General features: G+C 38.9%; 1 protein-coding gene across 3 annotated transcripts in view; it reads left to right on the top strand.

Moving 5' to 3' along the window:
• The window catches only part of LOC131027676 (geranylgeranyl transferase type-1 subunit beta), a 185,226-nt gene that overhangs the window by 118,065 nt on the left and 49,749 nt on the right, over positions 1-17,412 (top strand). For all 3 annotated transcript variants that reach the window (XR_009102524.2, XR_009102523.2, XM_057957757.2), the window contains exon 10: positions 7,083-7,207. Coding sequence is in view for 1 of the 3 variants with exons in the window: in XM_057957757.2 (XP_057813740.2) it covers positions 7,083-7,207 (125 nt within the window). In the remaining 2 variants the exon portion in view is untranslated. The remainder of the gene's footprint in view (positions 1-7,082; positions 7,208-17,412) is intronic.

Here is a 17,412-nt window from a genome sequence, read left to right as displayed (position 1 = left end):
TAGAGGTTCCCAAGGTTTCTAGCTCTTGCTAGACCTTTGACTTGCACCTTTTAGAGATTTTGGTGAAACTTGGAAGACAAAACCAACTGTGCTAAAGACATGTCACAGTTTCTTGCTCCAATGAGAACTCTCGAAATCATTAAGAATTTTGCACAAAGAAGTCTCGTGAGTGATTTTATTTGAACCCAAAACTCATTGGCAATTGTGTGAAGACTTGGGACTTGCAAGTGTTGTTTTGTAACTATGTAAGAAAATAGGGTTGGGCCCTCATGCTACATGAGGTAGCGTGTCCCTTTAGGGCCGACCCTAAAGGGAGAACACGCCTCACCTTATCAAACAACAAACATAACGGGAGGCCCCAAAAAGGATTTTTGGCGAAAAAATAAAAGGGTTTTTGGCGCCAAAGTTTATGAGGCCGACCCCATATTGCATCCCCAACAACTCATATAAATAAAGAGCATTTTGGTTGCAAATGAAATTAACTAAGTTCGATCTGCTCTTCAAAGGGTGCGAATTATCTCCAAAAGGGAGCAAATTGTTTTGAAGCCTCTCCTTCCAAAGGTGATGGTTGCTTAGGTGTTGCTCTTATCTGCTGTTGAGGTGCTCTAACAAAATCCCTATCTATGCATTGTATTGTTATAATTAAAGTGAATACATAGTCAGGTCTGTGGGTCTTTATAGTTGGGGTTTTCCTCATCAGAGGTTTTCCCAGGGTAAATGTTTTGAGTCTCTTGTGCACTTGCTTTGTTTTCATGCCTACTTAATCCTAAATTCATTTTATTAATTCTGATTTCTGATCTGAGACACAAAATCTACATGGTATCAGAGCTAGGTTATACTAGCATCAGATTTCAGTAAGGTCATTTTTGTTGCATCTAGTTGCTGTTTGTTTTCAGATTAAAATGTCAGGTTTGAAGGGTGAAAACAGACTTGATGGAGCCCTTGATTTTGCTTCCTAGAAAGTTCACATTCAGCTCATACTTGAGGAGAATGAGCTCCTCAAATTTGTTGAAGAAGAAAAGTTGTCCCCTCCTAAAGATGCAGAGGAACTAAAATTGTTCAAGAAGGATTCAGCCAAAGCTAGGAAGATCGTTATTGAATCCGTCAGAAATCATCTTGTTACTGTCATATCGAAGTTTGCTTCAGCCAGGGAAATAATCAAACACTTGGAAGGGATGTTTGAAGTCAACAATCTTAGCAGAGCCCTTGCTCTAAGGCAAAAGCTACTTCATATCAGAATGAAAGAAGAGGACTCAATCATGGCCTACTTTATGAAGATCAATGAACTGAAGGATAAACTAAGTACTCTTGATTGTGAAGTTCTAGGCAAAGACCTTGTTCTAATTGCATTAAATGGTCTACCTGATGAATGGGATCCCTTCATTCGTAGCATTGGCGGGAGAGTTGAACGTCCCAACTATGAGCGTCTTCAAGCTGATTGCATTGAAGAGGAATCCCGCATTGAAGTGAGGGGAAAACACAAGAACTCTCACAAAGATGATAATCATGTTCTTACAGCTAAGTCCAAGAAAGGTGGGAATTGGAAGAGAGATAAGAGAAGCAAAGATTTCAGACCTCCTTCCTATGATCCAAGAAAGAAGTCAAGAGATTCCTCTCATATTCGTTGTTTCAGATGTGACAAGTATGGTCACTATGCTAGAGACTGTCGGAATGAACCTAAGGAAAGGGAAGCAAATTTAAACGAAGTCTCTGAACAAAATGAGGACTATCTTCTTATCTCTGTCTTATCAAGCAATGTTCCTACAGACAATAATACTTGGATAATTGACAGTGGAGCCTCGAGACACATCTCAGTTTACCGTGAACATCTTTCAGATATGATAGAAAAAGACACCAATCTCCATGTGGTAACTGGTGATGATGCTTGATACTCCGTAAAAGGTTTTGGTACTACTTTAAAACTAGATTCTGGTATTTCCTTACAACTCAGTGATATTCTTTTTGTACCTATAATTAAAAGAAATCTTATTTCCATTTTTGCTTTAGAAGATAAGGGTTTGCAAGTAGCATTTTTTGAAGGTAAAGTACTTGCTTGGTCTAAGAAATCTAGTTTCAAATCTGCTCGTATTATTGGAAATAGATGTGATAGTTTGTATAAGCTTGCAGCTAACCCAATTCAAGCTCTCATTCATGAGGCTCCTGAATCATGCGAGCTATGGCATAGAAGACTTGGACATCTCCACTTCCAGGCTCTCCCCACTCTTGGTGAAATGGTTAAACGTATGCCTAAACTCATTTTATCTCATGATGATGCTTGTAAGGGTTGTGCAATGGGTAAGAATGTGAAGAGTCCATTTCATAAAAGTGATAGTAGGGCTAAAGAAAAGTTAGAGCTTATCCATTCAAATCTATGTGGTCCTATGTCTGTAGCATCTCCTAGGGGTTTCCTTTATTATGTTATCTTCATAGATGATTTTTCTAGGAAAACATGGATTTACTTTCTTAAATCTAAAGAGTCCGATGAAGTCTTAAATAGATTTAAAGAATTCAAAGCCTTGGTTGAAAATACTTCTGGAAAGCAAATTAAATGTTTAAGGTTTGACAATGGAGGTGAGTACACCTTAGGTAGTTTTCATGATTTCTGTGTTGAGACAGGAATTAAGAGGGAGTTTTGTGTTCCCTACAATCCTCAGCAAAATGGAGTTGCTGAAAGAAAGAACAGGTCCATTGTTGAAGCTGCAAGAGCCATGATTCATGATCAAGACTTGCAACCCTTCCTATGGGCGGAGGCATCCAAAACAACAATTTACATTCAGAATAGATGTCCTCATCGTGCTCTAAAGAATGTAACTTCTAAAGAAGCCTTTATAGGAATCAAACCTGACATCAGCCACGTAAGGATTTTCGAGAGCCCTGTGTATGTTCATGTACCTAAGGAAAAGCAAACCAAGTTGGATCCCTTTGGAAAGAAAGGAATCTTAGTAGGATACAGTGAATCTTCCAAAGCCTTTAGAATCTACATTTCAGGTCAAAGGTATGTTGAGGTAAGTAGAGATGTAACTTTTGAATAAGATATTGCATTCAAAAGATCTAAAGGTTCATTATCTGATGATGATGATATTGTGACTGAAAAATCAAGAATCAAATGTCGATACTAACCCTAAGATACAAAAGGAGTCTCTTGACCTCCCAGAACAGGAAGTTCAGGATGATCCAGCTGAACCCATGGATTCTACAGATATACCTAAGGATATTGTGGTCAGCAAGAAGAGGCCACTTTGGGTTAGAAACACCATTCAAGATGCTGAAAGATTTGCTACTCCCAGAGGAACCTTCTGAGATAGCAAGAGACCTCAAAATCATGCCAACTACATTTCAGTAATGTGCAACATCATTGAGTCTGAACCTCACAATGTCGAAGAAGCTATGAATCACCATGCTTGGAAGTTAGCCATGGATGAAGAGTATGAGACTATCATCAAGAATGATGTTTGGGACATTGTACCCAAACCCAAAGGTAAGTCTGTTGTTTCCTCTAAATGGTTATTTAAAATTAAGCATAATGCTGATGGTAGTATTGAGAAATATAAAGCTAGATTTGTAGCTCGTGATTTTTCTCAAAAGGAAGGAATAGATTATGAGGAAACATTCTGTCCTGTTGCTAGATATACTTCTATTAGATCTATAATAGCTATTGCTGCAGCTAAAGGTTGGAAACTACATCAAATGGATGTTAAGACAACTTTTCTAAATGGTGTTATTGAGGAAGAAGTCTACATTGAGCAACCAGAAGGCTATGTAATACATAGAAGAGACTCTCATGTTTGCAGATTGAAGAAAGCCTTATATGGACTCAAACAGGCTCCTCGTGCTTGGTATGAAAGAATTGATTAATATTTACTAAGCTTAGGGTTTTGTAAGAATGATGTTGATGCTAATCTTTACCTTAAAATATGCAATGATTATATGCTTATTCTGGTTTTATGTGGATGATTTATTTCTCACTGGTGAAGATAAACTGATTATGAGATGTAAGAAAGAATTAGCCTCAAAATTTGAGATGAAGGATTTAGGGTTAATGCATTACTTCCTAGGGTTAGAAGTATGGCAAAAATCTAATGAAATTATCCTAAGTCAAGGAAAGTACACTATTGATATTGTGAAAAGATTTAGGATGATGGATTGTAAACCTATGTCTACTCCTATGGAATCTAACGTAAAGAAGTTGAGCATCTTTGCAGCTAACTCTGATTTTGCAAATCCATCTGAGTATAAGCAATTGATCGGATCTTTGATGTGTCTAGTTAACACTAGACCGGATATCTGTTATGCAGTGAATGCTCTTAGTCAATTCATGAGAATGCCTAAGCATGTTCACCTTGTTGCAGCTAAACATATACTGAGATATCTGCGAGACACTATTGGGTATGGACTAAAGTATTCATTCAATACTTCAATCTCCATGGAAGGCTATTCAAATTCAGACTGGGCAGGAAGTGTCAAAGATAGGAAAAGTACTTTGGGTATCTGCTTTAGCTTGGGATCTACAGTAATCTCTTGGGCTTATAGAAAACAATCTTCTGTAGCATTAAGTACTGCCGAAGCTGAGTACATTGCAGCATCTGTTGCATCCAGAGAAGCAGTATGGCTCCGCAAACTTCTTGTTGGATTGTTTGGACAACCTAGTGGTCCTTCTACCATTCATTGTGATAATAAGAGTTGCATAAAGATGTCTGTCAACCCAGTATTTCATGACAGATCAAAACATGTGGAAACTCATTACTACTACATTCGGGATATGGTTCAAAGAGGCACCATTCAGCTAAAGTATATCAGCATAGATGAACAGGTTGCAGATATTCTTACCAAGCCCTTGTCCAGAGTGAAGTTTGAATACTTCAGAGACAAACTCGGTATTGTGGAAAATGAAGTCCAGGTTGAGAGGGAGCCTCAACCTCAGTAATTCACTATGGATCAAGAATGGTCCATTCTTTGCTTGTGTGCAAGAATGGAAGGTTCCAATCTACGCTTGTGTGCTAGATGGAAGGTTGTAATTGTATAAAGACCCACTTGTGTATTACATTTTCTATGCTTGTGTGCTAGAACCATCCTATGCTTGCGTGCTAGGTGGAAGATGTAATTCTATGCTTGTGTGCTAGATGGAACTCTAAAGGTTCTGATTATGTATTCATTTTCTTCCTAGTTAAGAGGGAGTGTTGTTTTGTAACTATGTAAGAAAATAGGGCTGGGCCCTCATGCTACAAGAGGTAGCGTGTCCCTTTAGGGCCGACCCCAAAGGGAGAACACGCCTCACCTTATCAAACAACAAACATAACGTGTGGCCCCAAAAAGGATTTTCAGCAAAACAATAAAAGGGTTTTTGGCGCCAAAGTTTATGAGGCCGACCCCATATTGCATCCCCAGCAGCTCATATAAATAAAGAGCATTTTGGTTGCAAATGAAATCAACTAAGTTCGATCTGCTCTTCAAAGGGTGCGAATTATCTCCAGAAGGGTGCGAATTGTTTTGAAGGCTCTCCTTCCAAGGTGATGGTTTCTTAGGTGCTGCTCTTATCTGCTGTTGAGGTGCTGTAACAAAAGCCCTATCTATGCATTGTATTGTTACGATTAAAGTGAATACATAGTCAGACTTGTGGGTCTTTATAGCTGGGTTTTTCCTCATCAGAGGTTTTCCCAGGGTAAATGTTTCGAGTCTCTTGTGCACTTGCTTTGTTTTCATGCCTACCTAATCCTAAATTCATTTTATTAATTCTGATTTCTGATCTGAGACACAAAATCTACAACAAGTACCCATTAGGCTCCTCTACAGGATGATGCTCTCATGTTGCCAAAATTGAGTCTAAAAATTATTCTAAAGGAAACCACTAAAAACCAACAAAAACACAATAAAACTAAACTAAAACTGAACTGAAAGAGAAAACAAAACTTGATTTTTTTTTTGGCGATGCAAGATTTCCTGTGGACCAAGATGCTCATGCATCACAATCCTTCATTAGAGTCTTGATTGCAAGCTGATTGTACTCCACAACATTGTGAAGAGGGTTTGATGTAGCTCTCTATGCTTTTTAACATCCTCTCTTTGTCTTGTTAAATGTTTTCCTTGGAGTAATCCTTTAGTTAGCCAAACAGTTTGCCACTCTTTCATTTACAGAAGTAGAGGATGAAAAGACCTCAATAAACATATTTATAATTCCTTTAGCTTTTTCAATGAATGCACTAAACCTCTAGTTACATGTTTCCTTTTATAGGGCCTTAGTATAAATCATATAATCCACTATCCAAGATCTCAACATTACAATATTGTTTCCTTCCAAATGAAGGAGGTAGTGAGCATCTAAATATGGTATCTTTCTAGTGGTTACCTCACTATTGTTGCTTGCAAAATAAGCTCCAATTTTGTACTTATGAACTGGAAAGAAGTAGAAGTATGCGACTGAGATCATCTAAATAGTGTATGCTATGATTTGTGAAATAAGCTCCTTTCATAGATCACATGGTCACTACTAAACCTTAGACTGCTTTTGGGATCTTCAGCTTCTACAACATTATTTCAGTTAATCAACCTAATATGAAGGAGCTAATCCCCCTCTCTCCCTAGATTGCAGAAAATTCCCCTTGCAAACCTTCCTTTTCCTTCCATAGTTATTGAGAAAAGATTTTAACGTTTGGCTTTATTTGAGCAAGACTAACATGAATCAATCTCTAGAAGAACTTAGTGTCTCTACAAATACACTTAGACAACTTATTTATGAAGTTTGTTGACAAATTGATGATGCATTCTTCTAAGGTTCAAAACTAACATCCTCTTATAATTCATTAAAAAAATTATGTTAACCAGTTTCTTTATTGTAGATCAAGCTAAACATACTTGAAATTACAAATATTAATTTCTACCACATTAAGCTTAAATGAGACAAGTGATCATTAAAGTTACCAATTTTTGTGTATTTAGTATTTAAAGTGTGAAACTTATTACATCCATATATATAGTGGATATGATATTACTTCAACTCTATTTGAGGTAATAGTTTGTTCTCAAGGTTTTAGTGATATTTTAATTCCAAACATTCCTAATTACTTGATTCATTTTACTTTCCACAGGTGGTGCCACTTACTGTGCAATCGCTACACTTAAGTTAATGGGGTATATAACTGATGATCCTGTTTCAAAAAGGCCAACCTCTTCTATAGTTGATTTGTCATCCGTGGTGGAATGGAGTTTACAGGTATTGTTCCCCCCTTAAAAGCAACTTTTACTCCATGTTAATTAACTTATTTTATGATCTTCTGTCCCACTTTTCTACCTTAGGTAAGTGAAAAAAAATAAGAAAAGTGAATGATATTTGAGGTTCTATTTTATTACCCCATTTTCTAGCGAACCAATATGGATAAAGGGAACAAGAGAAAGTGCAAATGAACTACAAATATAGAATAACATTATGATTATTTATGACAAAGTAAGTACACTTAAACAACTTGACAAAGAAAATTAAAGATAGGAAGACATTGGGTTGGTTTTGTAATGCACGACGTAGTGTAAATTTTTAGATAGGTAAATCAAAATTAGCAATGTTTTGTACTTCAATACATACAACAATTGTCAGATACATTGCATGCTTCTCATAAATTTTATTGAATAATATAAAGTGATTCAAGTAAATCATCACTCAAGAGTCTATGAATTATTTGAGCACGTCTTTCATAACCCTTATTGATATTAGAAGGTGCGCTCACAAATCAAAAGGTAATACCATAGTCACAAAACTTTGTGAGTATTTGTGAGGCAAGACTGGTAGTGAGTAATTCACCAAAAAACTTGTTGCTAGGTTTTTACAAATCCGCTCCGGAAAGATGTGCATCCTCAAACTTCTTCTCACTACCATAGTTCGGCTCAGATTTCTTGTGTAGGGAGGCTTGAGTATTGGATGATCCTTTACCTAAAGAGCCATTGTTAGAGTCGTGGAACCCATCAATGCTAGGAAGTGTAGAGAGTAGGCATGCAGGAGGAGCAAGAGTAGTGTAGAGCATTGTGAAGCTAACCAATATTTCACACATGACATTTATTTTGATACTTTGCATTTGATGGTGAATATTCGTTGGAAAATTGGAAGGATGAATAGTGATATTTCTCATATGACATTTATCATGGTACTCTACATTTAATGGTTGATATTCATTGGAAGAATGAATATCAACATTTCTCATATGACATTTACTAGCAGTCTAGGATGATAGTAGAGACTCCTCACATTGATTAAAAGTTTCAAAATTTGGGTAGAAGTTTATCATGAAGATTGCCATATCATTGACCAATTGTGGAATTCCATTAAATGTTGGGTTCTATCTTTCAAGTCTATTCTTTCTGAAAAATATTGTTGTTCATCCTTCCAACAAAATTGTATTTTCTTGTATCCGAGAATGTTATACTATGGTGGATTCTTGTTCCATTCAATCAGAGTATTATCTTTTTCAATTAGAGTATTATCTTATTCAATTTGTAGTTTGCATGGGAAAGTTTTATTGTACTGGATTCTTATTCCATGCAACCTATCAATTGAAAAAGATAATACGAATCCACCATAATAAAACTCATCAATGCCAAGCAATGGCATGGAAAATGATTCTTGATTACAACATTTGAAAAAAAATAATTTCATCATATGTGGATAAAACTTAGAAGATAATCACCAACTTATTTACTTTCTGTTGACGTGTTTTTTATGACAGCGTCTAACACAGAATAAAGTCACCAACAGTCACCTTATCCTCTCTTGATCAAGATCAGTCCATATGCTAGGATTGCTTAAAGTTCAAGCGACTAATTCCAAGGTTCCTACAGTGCGTGGACGTGATTCAGATGTTTGATGGGTTTGCTGATAACCCAAGGAGCCTTACGTGTGTTCAATTGAAGAAAACTCATGCAAGCTCAAGGATTCCTGTACGGATGATTTGCAATGAAAGCTCTAGTTTTAGATCTTTTGGATTTTTCGAATTATGCGGAAAGTAAATGAGAGTAGGGTAGAGAGAACTATTCTAAAGCTAATCTAATCCTAAGAACAGGAGACGGGATAACTCATACAAAATCAAACCACGCTTCGTTTCGCCAGCAAAGCACAACTACACGAAGGTGGTGCAATCTTCAAGGGGTGCGTGGAGGTTTTTCAGATCATCAATATAGACCATCGGTTCGAACAATCTTTACTGATGATCGAAGTTAAGCGTATACACATCAAAAGGCTCCGGCTAACTTTGCACGGTATACAACAATTAGTTGCACACCAAAAGTATGAGCTCGGATTCTGCAACAAGTAATCCTATCAAATCCAGTTCTCCTAACAACATATAAGCGAATCTAATCTAATTGAAGAGAGCAAGATTATGCAGATTGCCAAAATAGAACAAGAATACACCATCAAAATCGAACAATGTATTAAGTTGGCTACTTCACAATCTTGATGCAACAATCTCAGATAATAATCTCTTCTTACAAATGAAGGGGGTCACCCCTTTATATAGGCCTCAAGCCATGCAAACCCGAATTAGGGTTTCACCCCAGAAGATTCCCCACTCAAGATGCAACAAGGTGGGAATCGGCAATTAATAACCCATCATGCCCATATACAATTAATTCAAAAGCCTAAAATAGCACCCATTAGTGCATTAAATGCGCCCCATGATGCTGATTATACTGAAAATATAATAAACACCTCCATGCAAGGAATAAATGTCCATCATTCTTCATGTGACAGCAACATGCACGGAGAATTTGTCATAAAACCATAAATGAGGAGGTTGCATGCAAGAAGATTCCTCATCTGACGGCGACATGCATTGACTGGACCCACACTTAGTCAAAATACCCCCAGCAGTAAATACGCCACCACTATTCAACTAAAAGATTCTCGTCCAAGAATGGACGACCATTATCCCGCTCATTTATGGCATATGCAATGAATTTGTTGATGACGACTTTCAGCTCTCCAATGGAGACACTTGGCACATTTTCAATGTTGAATTCCATCAAGGCAATTTCTTCCTCGCTCTTGGAAAAGGTGGTCTCCCACTCCATCATGATTTCCTGTGTCTTCTTCATTATACTGGAGAATGAAGAAACGTTTGCAAAATGCTCCTTAGGGAATGAACCTACGAAGAAGAAATCGTGCAACTGAGATTTCAGGGAGTTCACTGTTATTCCACCGTCATTGAGTTTCCTTACGAACAATGCCTCAATTGCATTGATGATTTCCTCCTACACCCCTTTGATGGAATCTTTCAAAGTAAAGGGGTCTACGCTGAATTTATCGAAGGTGTTCTTTCCTAAGCAAACGACGTAGAACCATCGGGGAAAGTCATAAGCTTCATTCTCTTGAAATACTTTCCCATCAATCAAAATTTGCCTTGGAACCTTCGTCAGAGCCCTGAGTCGCGGAATGGTTAAGTCCTGGTAAACGTGCACATCCTCCCACAATCCTTCTGCTGTCTTTAATCTGCTCAGGAGGGTCATGAACTTTGAATGAAGCTGAGGCAGGTCCTCGACGAATCTTCGTGCTTCAGTATAAACATCTTCTATCCATTCCCTGGAATTTTGCGCCATCGCTCTAATAACTTCCGCATCATCAACAACTTCCTTAGGAAGGGAGGAAGGAGGAGTGAATGAAGGACCTGTCTCCCTGAGGGGTCTTTTGAAACGCCCAATGTACTCGCACAGGGCTCTATTTTCTTCCCTCAGTCGCTTACATTTCGGCTTTGATTTCAGCATCTTTTCCCTCATGGGTAAGGAAGATTCTTCAAAGTCTCCCATTACTTGACCTGTGGAAGCATGGCCGAGATCAATTTGTCTGATAACATAATCCTCCTGCCTGGTTTCATTTCTGTCTTTATCTATTGCAGGCTCAACAATGTGCAGGGTTCGGGATCTAGATTCTTCCCTGACAACCCTGGAAAATTTCCGGGGAGCCTTCCTTTCTGCTGGCTGATCCATCCTTTTCAACAATTCTTCCAACTCTCGAGCTGGATCAGTTTCCCTTTTTGATTCCTTTCTCAGCCTTCCCACCAACCAATATGGAGCGGGAATGGAGTGACTATGAACCTCTACGTGCTCCTGCTCCTGTGACTCTTCCTCCATTTCAGCAAGGATAGCTTCCACGAAGCTATCCTGGCGAGCCTCTTCCTGATGTGGGGGGCTTTCTTCTCTTTGACTTCTTGGCTGATGGTGTCCCTGTGAAGCGTTAATGCTGAGTATATCTGGTGCCGGAATGCTCTCTGGAAGCGGACCTGCTGGATGTGGAAACATCTCTACCTCCTGCACACTCGAGGAACTAGCTGGTGAATGCGCCCTCTCCGTCCTTGCTTTCTTTTGTGGAGGTTCTTCTTGCTAGACTTCCTGTTGAACCTCCTGTGGGACTTCCTACTGGATATCCTTCTTCTTTGTTGTCCTTGGTCTCATTGGGGCATTTTTTCCTTTATCCATCGGAACTTTCCCTCCTGCCTGAACCCGTGAAGAGCCCTCGGTTGCCTCACTATGGGAATCTAGACTTCCCATTAGTTGATATGTCAGATGAACATTCCCTTCTGCCAACTTCTTTATCTGCCTGTCAATCCAGTGCTTAGTGAATTTCAGCACTAGTCTAGCTAAGACACTCAAATCATCCATTTCGAGCTTTGACCAATCTGGCAACTGAATGGGCTGATCTTTTACTTTCTCAAATTCAGGTTGTACCAAATCCGAATCCTCCTTCACCTGATCTGGCACTTGATAAATTTCACTTAACTTGATGGTGTCGAGGGGCAATTTGGAATGCATTCTCTTCCAGACCTCAAGGTCATCCTCGACACCTGCCCAATAATCTTCTAAGTGAAACTTGAATATGAATTTGATGCCAGCAACCTTTCTGATTTGGCAGTAAGGGTCATATTGGGCCCTGGATGTATAAAATGGCAGGCGATAGAATGCCAATTCCCCTGCTGCACTTTGAACGACTTGCAAGCCTGGGCATATTTTCATGAAGTCACCCAAGACAACTGGGAATTCAATTGATTGCTTTTTCTTCTTTTGCAATTGATCATAGGCAGTTTACTGTCTCATGAGCTCCAGCAATACGAGCTTGTCTAATGGATATCTTGGCAATTTATATGACTGGAATGAGAATCCTTGTGTCTTGATGTAGGTGAATTTAGGAAATTGCAAGAATGCGACTCCATACTTCTCGACCAAGGCACTTGCTTGCGACGACACCCTTACATGCAACTTCTTCAGCATAAGTCGTGTCAAGTACATAGTGAAGGTGTCGTTCGCCAACCTGTAAGGATTAACACTGTGAAGATGCAGCTAGGGATAACACTCATGTACTTTCAATTGAGCTGGTCCGCAACCCATAATTCCTCTTGCTGGCAGACCATCAAATCCTCCCCTTCGCGCAAGCATATAGAACAGGTAGGAGCTCATGAAAAAGGATTGGGACCTTTTTCCTTTTAAGTTTTTCAATTGCTCATGCAAATAGTGATTGATCAATCTAGCCCAGACGATTAGCCCATTTGAATTCATGATCTTGCCTATGTAGAAGAACATCCAGGCCTCAAAGAAGTTCACAGAATGTGAACACCCCATTACTCTGCTCAGCATCTTTATCAGGTCCACATACTCTTGCTTGAACTCGAAGATAGTGAGAGTCTTTGGCATCTTGGAGGCATGCACCCTAGGCTTCAACAACCACTGCTTATTAATCAAATCAGCACACCTGGCAGGACCTGCTTCATAGACTGCCTGAGCTCCGCTGTTGGTCTTGTATGTCATGGAATAGTGTGAAGGAATTCCGAAAGCTTCACCAATTGACTCCGGAGTCAATGTTGCCAGCAACTTGCCATCTGGCGTTGAGATTGTCTTCCGCTCCAAATTATAATGTGCTGCACATTCCAGGACCAAGTCTGGGCACTGATTAGCAGGAGGAAAACCAGCTGCCGCAACAATTCCGCTTTTGACAATTTTGACAGCTGTTGGTGATGGACTGTGCCCTGCTGTCCCGAACATTCTGATCTTGAATGCGGCCAGATTGAACATGCCCAAATTATTATCGCTGATTTCTTCCCATCTGGAATTCAACCGGGAATGAGGAAGGAAACTTTTCATTTTTGCTTTGATCAATGCCTGCTTGGAGAGGGTAGCTGCCTTGCTTGATTCCGCCATCCTGAAAAGCGCCTTGGAAATGCTGAAAATAAAGACTAAGTATGACCACTCTTCACTTCTCCAATTCTTCTTTCCTGAATCCTGCATATGAGAAATGAAATGCCTCTCCATGCTTATTTAGAATCCTTCAAAGCATCCTGCTAAGTTAGGAGGCATCAAATTTGCAATTGAATTTATGACGCGTCATACTTTCCCAATCACCATGCCATGCAAAAGGAACTTCCCTTGCGAGTGAGTTCAAATTTAGAAGTTTCATTAAATGCACTAAGTCATGCATCATACTTGGAAGATTCTCTTCGCCAACTCATTAGCTTCCACTCTTTCAAATTTCGGAGGGAAATTGAAGGATTTTTTCAAGATTTGTTTGATTTCATTCTAACTTGTTGCCTCTTGCTTGTGAAGAAATTTTCACACCCTTTTCAACATCCCCTATTTTTTAGGGATCCCCCTAAAATTTAGGAGCTAGGTTCATTGGATAGAGAATTTCACCATGATTCCGAATCTATAAAATTTCCCACATTCTGAAAAGATTCAGTGTCTAAAAATAGAAATTTCAAGAAATTTGCCGGAGAGGATTTTTACTTTTGATTCCTCCTTGACCTTTGACTTTCCATACCTTAGAAGATTTTTTGAATTTTCAATCCTAGGTGTGGATTTTCATTGGAAAGATGAATTTCATCAATTTTGTGAATTCTCCATGGTTAGTTTTCGTGATCAGATTAACAATAATGAGCAGGAAATAATAATGCATAGTCACAAGAATCAAATCAAACAAATAGAAAGGGCACATAACACAAGTCTACCCTGGGAAAACCTCCCTCTTGGAGGAAAAACCCAGCAACAACAGATCCTTAGATCTGATTATTCATTATGAATATAAGGATGACAGCAAGTATCAAAATAAGGTAAGTTTTAAGGTAGCTTCAAATCACCTACAACTTCACTTACCTATCTCCCTTGAAATAAATTGAGATTCATCACCTTTGAAGGTTCTAAGATACTAAGAGGATGAGGAATCCATTGATGCATATGAAGGACCTTGACTGTGCATGTAATCATCTGAAAACCCTAGCTATCACACAGAAGTCCAGGCGGTAAATCTGATTACTACACATGCAAACCTAGGCTTTGATACCATGTTAGTTTTCGTGATCAGATTAACAATAATGAGTAGGAAATAATAATGCACACTCACAAGAATCAAAGCACACAAATAGAAAGGGCACACAACACAAGTCTGCCATGGGAAAACCTCCCTCTTGGAGGAAAAACCCAACAACAACAGATCCTCAGATCTGATTATTCATTATGAATAAAATTGCAGTCTTACAACACTTATCTCAAGCTGAATGCATGTGCAGATATCTTCAGCTTCAAATGACCTTTTTGTAATCAGCATAACTGTGCCTTCTTCAACATGAACAATAGACTTAAGTTCGCATCAATCAGAGCAGAGTCGCATCCATAGATCAGGTATCTTCACACCAAAGGAGAGCAGATATATTTCACACTGTTATTGCAGATCTGATTCGCATATATGATCATTGTATCAAGATGCATTCTATGTAGCTTTTATATATGAGGATTGGTGCCTTATTGGGTTGGCCCAATAAGGCACTTTTTGGCGCTAAAGTCTTTGTACTTTTCCCACGTTATATGTGCAAGATAGGGTCAGCCCTATATCTTACTCCATGATTTATTTAGGTTCAGCCCTATCCTGGGCACTAAGGTAGATGCTACAAGCTCACACGTTTGACCCTGCTTGGCGTGTGAAAGAGAAAGGGCCCAGCCCTATCCTAATTTGTGCACATAGATAGGGCCCAGCCCTATGTGCCCTTCTACATAAATACATTAGATGGAGATAGGGTCCAACCCTATTTACACGCCTCCTTAATGAAGAAGGGCCCAACCCTATAAGGATTCTGATGATGCCTAAGGCAATCCGAATCCTTTTTTATTTTCCTATCCTAGTTACACAAAAAAGCAACATCCATGACTTCTTGATTTTGGCGCCCAGCTGGAGAGTAGGGTGGAATTTTGACTTGATGGAGGATTTAGTGAAATTTGTGAATCCTCCATGCCTCCTTGGTTTTGGCGCTTGGTTGGCATCTTGGGCAGTATTTTGACTTGGTGGAGGATTCAGTGAAATTTGTGAATCCTCCATGCCTCAATTTTGGCGCTTGGCTGACATCTTGGGCGGAATTTTGACTTGGTGGAGGATTCAGTGAAATTTGTGAATCCTCCATGCCTCCTTCATTCTAGCGCCTGTCCTTCATCTTGGGCAGAATTTTGACTTGGTGGAAGATTTAGTGAATTTTGCGAATCCTCCATGCCTCCTTCATTTTGGTGCCTGTCCTTCATCTTGGGCGGAATTTTGACTTGGTGGAGGATTCAGTGAATTTTGTGAATCCTCCATGCCTCCTTCATTCTGGCGCCTGTCCTTCATCTTGGGCGGAATTTTGACTTGGTGGAGGATTCAGTGAATTTTGTGAATCCTCCATGCCTCCTTCATTCTGGTGCCATGTAAGAATTTGGGATGATTTTTCCAGACTTAAAGAATTTTCCCGAGCTTTCCATTTCAGGAGTGGGCTTCCAGCACTCAACCATCTTCTGGCTTTCTTTGTCTGCTTTCTGACTTTCCGGAATTAGAAATAGTTGCAAATGCCTGATCTTTGTCACCTTGCTCGAATGGTCCTGTCAGAACAAACTTTCCAAAAATAGAAACCTTCAAAGTGTCAGCATTAGACCCCTAGACAGGATATAGGAATGACTTACTATAAATAGAAACTTACTAAAAATAGTAAGTTTGAGTTTTGGCAAAATGACAACATTTCGGGATGGTAAAATCCCTAAAAATAGGAACTTTCTAAAAATAGAAAGTTGCTCCGTTTTGACTCAAATTTTACTGGGAGGTTCCTTGAAGGGTCCTAATTCCATTCGTATGTTCAGTTTTTCCAAAACCCTAACAAAAACCCCTAAAATATAGGTCAAAAGCCAGAAACCCTAAAAAGGGACAAAATAGGCCCTAGACTTCATCAAGCTCGCTCAAACGAAAAGCAGATTAACTCCAAATGACCCTCGAACATGCGCAAAGTGGAGAGATTGACGAGACTGCCACCAAAACTCACAAAAAACCAAGACCGAACGACCAAAAGGGCCTAAAAGTTAGGGGGGTCCCTATCTGGGATGGGGTGATGTATGATTAGGTCACAACACTTACCACTAGACCCAAACTGATGAGCATGCACTTATACTAAGAGGGATGTTGAATCAATATAAGACAATTCTTTACATTTTCAAACTAGCAACCACAATAATATCAATTGCACAATATTATTCACATAACATCTAACAATTTTGCAATACAAGAAGAACACATGATTTACGTGGAAACTCTTACGTGAGAATACGACGACAAAATATTGCTTATATAAAATTCTCTTTACAAGCTTTGTAGGAACCAACCTATAGGAGACACCAATCCCCTCTTAGATGATTTGTAGGCACCAACCCTTTGAAGACACCAATCCCTACTTTTAGAATTTGTAGGCACCAACCCCACTGGAGACACCAATCCCCACAACTGAGCACCAACACAGCAAGAGACACCAATATTTTTTTCTGGAGAGACACCAAACTGTAACAACAAAGTCTAGGCTTCTTGAAAATAAAACTTCTTGAAAATCTGCCTTAAATCTTTTATAAATCACCTAGCATTTGCTATAAATTTTCCTTAAAGGTCTACTCCAAATTAGCTTGAAGATCTGCCCTAATTCTACATTATATCTGCCCTGAGGTCTGCTACAAATCAGCTTATATGTCTGCTCTAATTCTGCTACAAATCTTCTTTAGATCTGCTCATAAACTTCTTTTAGATCTGCTCATAAACTTCCTTTGATCTGCTCGTGAAGTCTGATTTTAATTGCTTCGGATCTGCTCCTCAAATAATTTTTTGCTCTTCCATTTTACATCATAAATCTGGATTAAATCTCTATTCCAATCTGCTTACATCATATTTATGTAACTATTGTTATTTTCAGAAATCTGCTTTTGAACTGGACTGATTTATCATATTATCTTCCTTTAAAATCTGATTGTGTCTGAATGAGATATCTTTATTCCTCCACTCTAGATCTGCTTATATTCTTATGATGTTACGCTCAAAACTTTCTTTTCTAACTTCCACTTATGTTCCTTTTTATATCTTATCAAATAGCCTAGAGTTGAGCCTCTATGAAGAGGGATGAC

Source organism: Cryptomeria japonica, chromosome 8 (genome assembly GCF_030272615.1).
Source record: "Cryptomeria japonica chromosome 8, Sugi_1.0, whole genome shotgun sequence".
Classification (NCBI taxonomy): Eukaryota; Viridiplantae; Streptophyta; class Pinopsida; order Cupressales; family Cupressaceae; genus Cryptomeria; species Cryptomeria japonica.
Note: the sequence above shows the minus strand (reverse complement) of the source record. Positions and strands in the feature narration are given on the sequence as shown.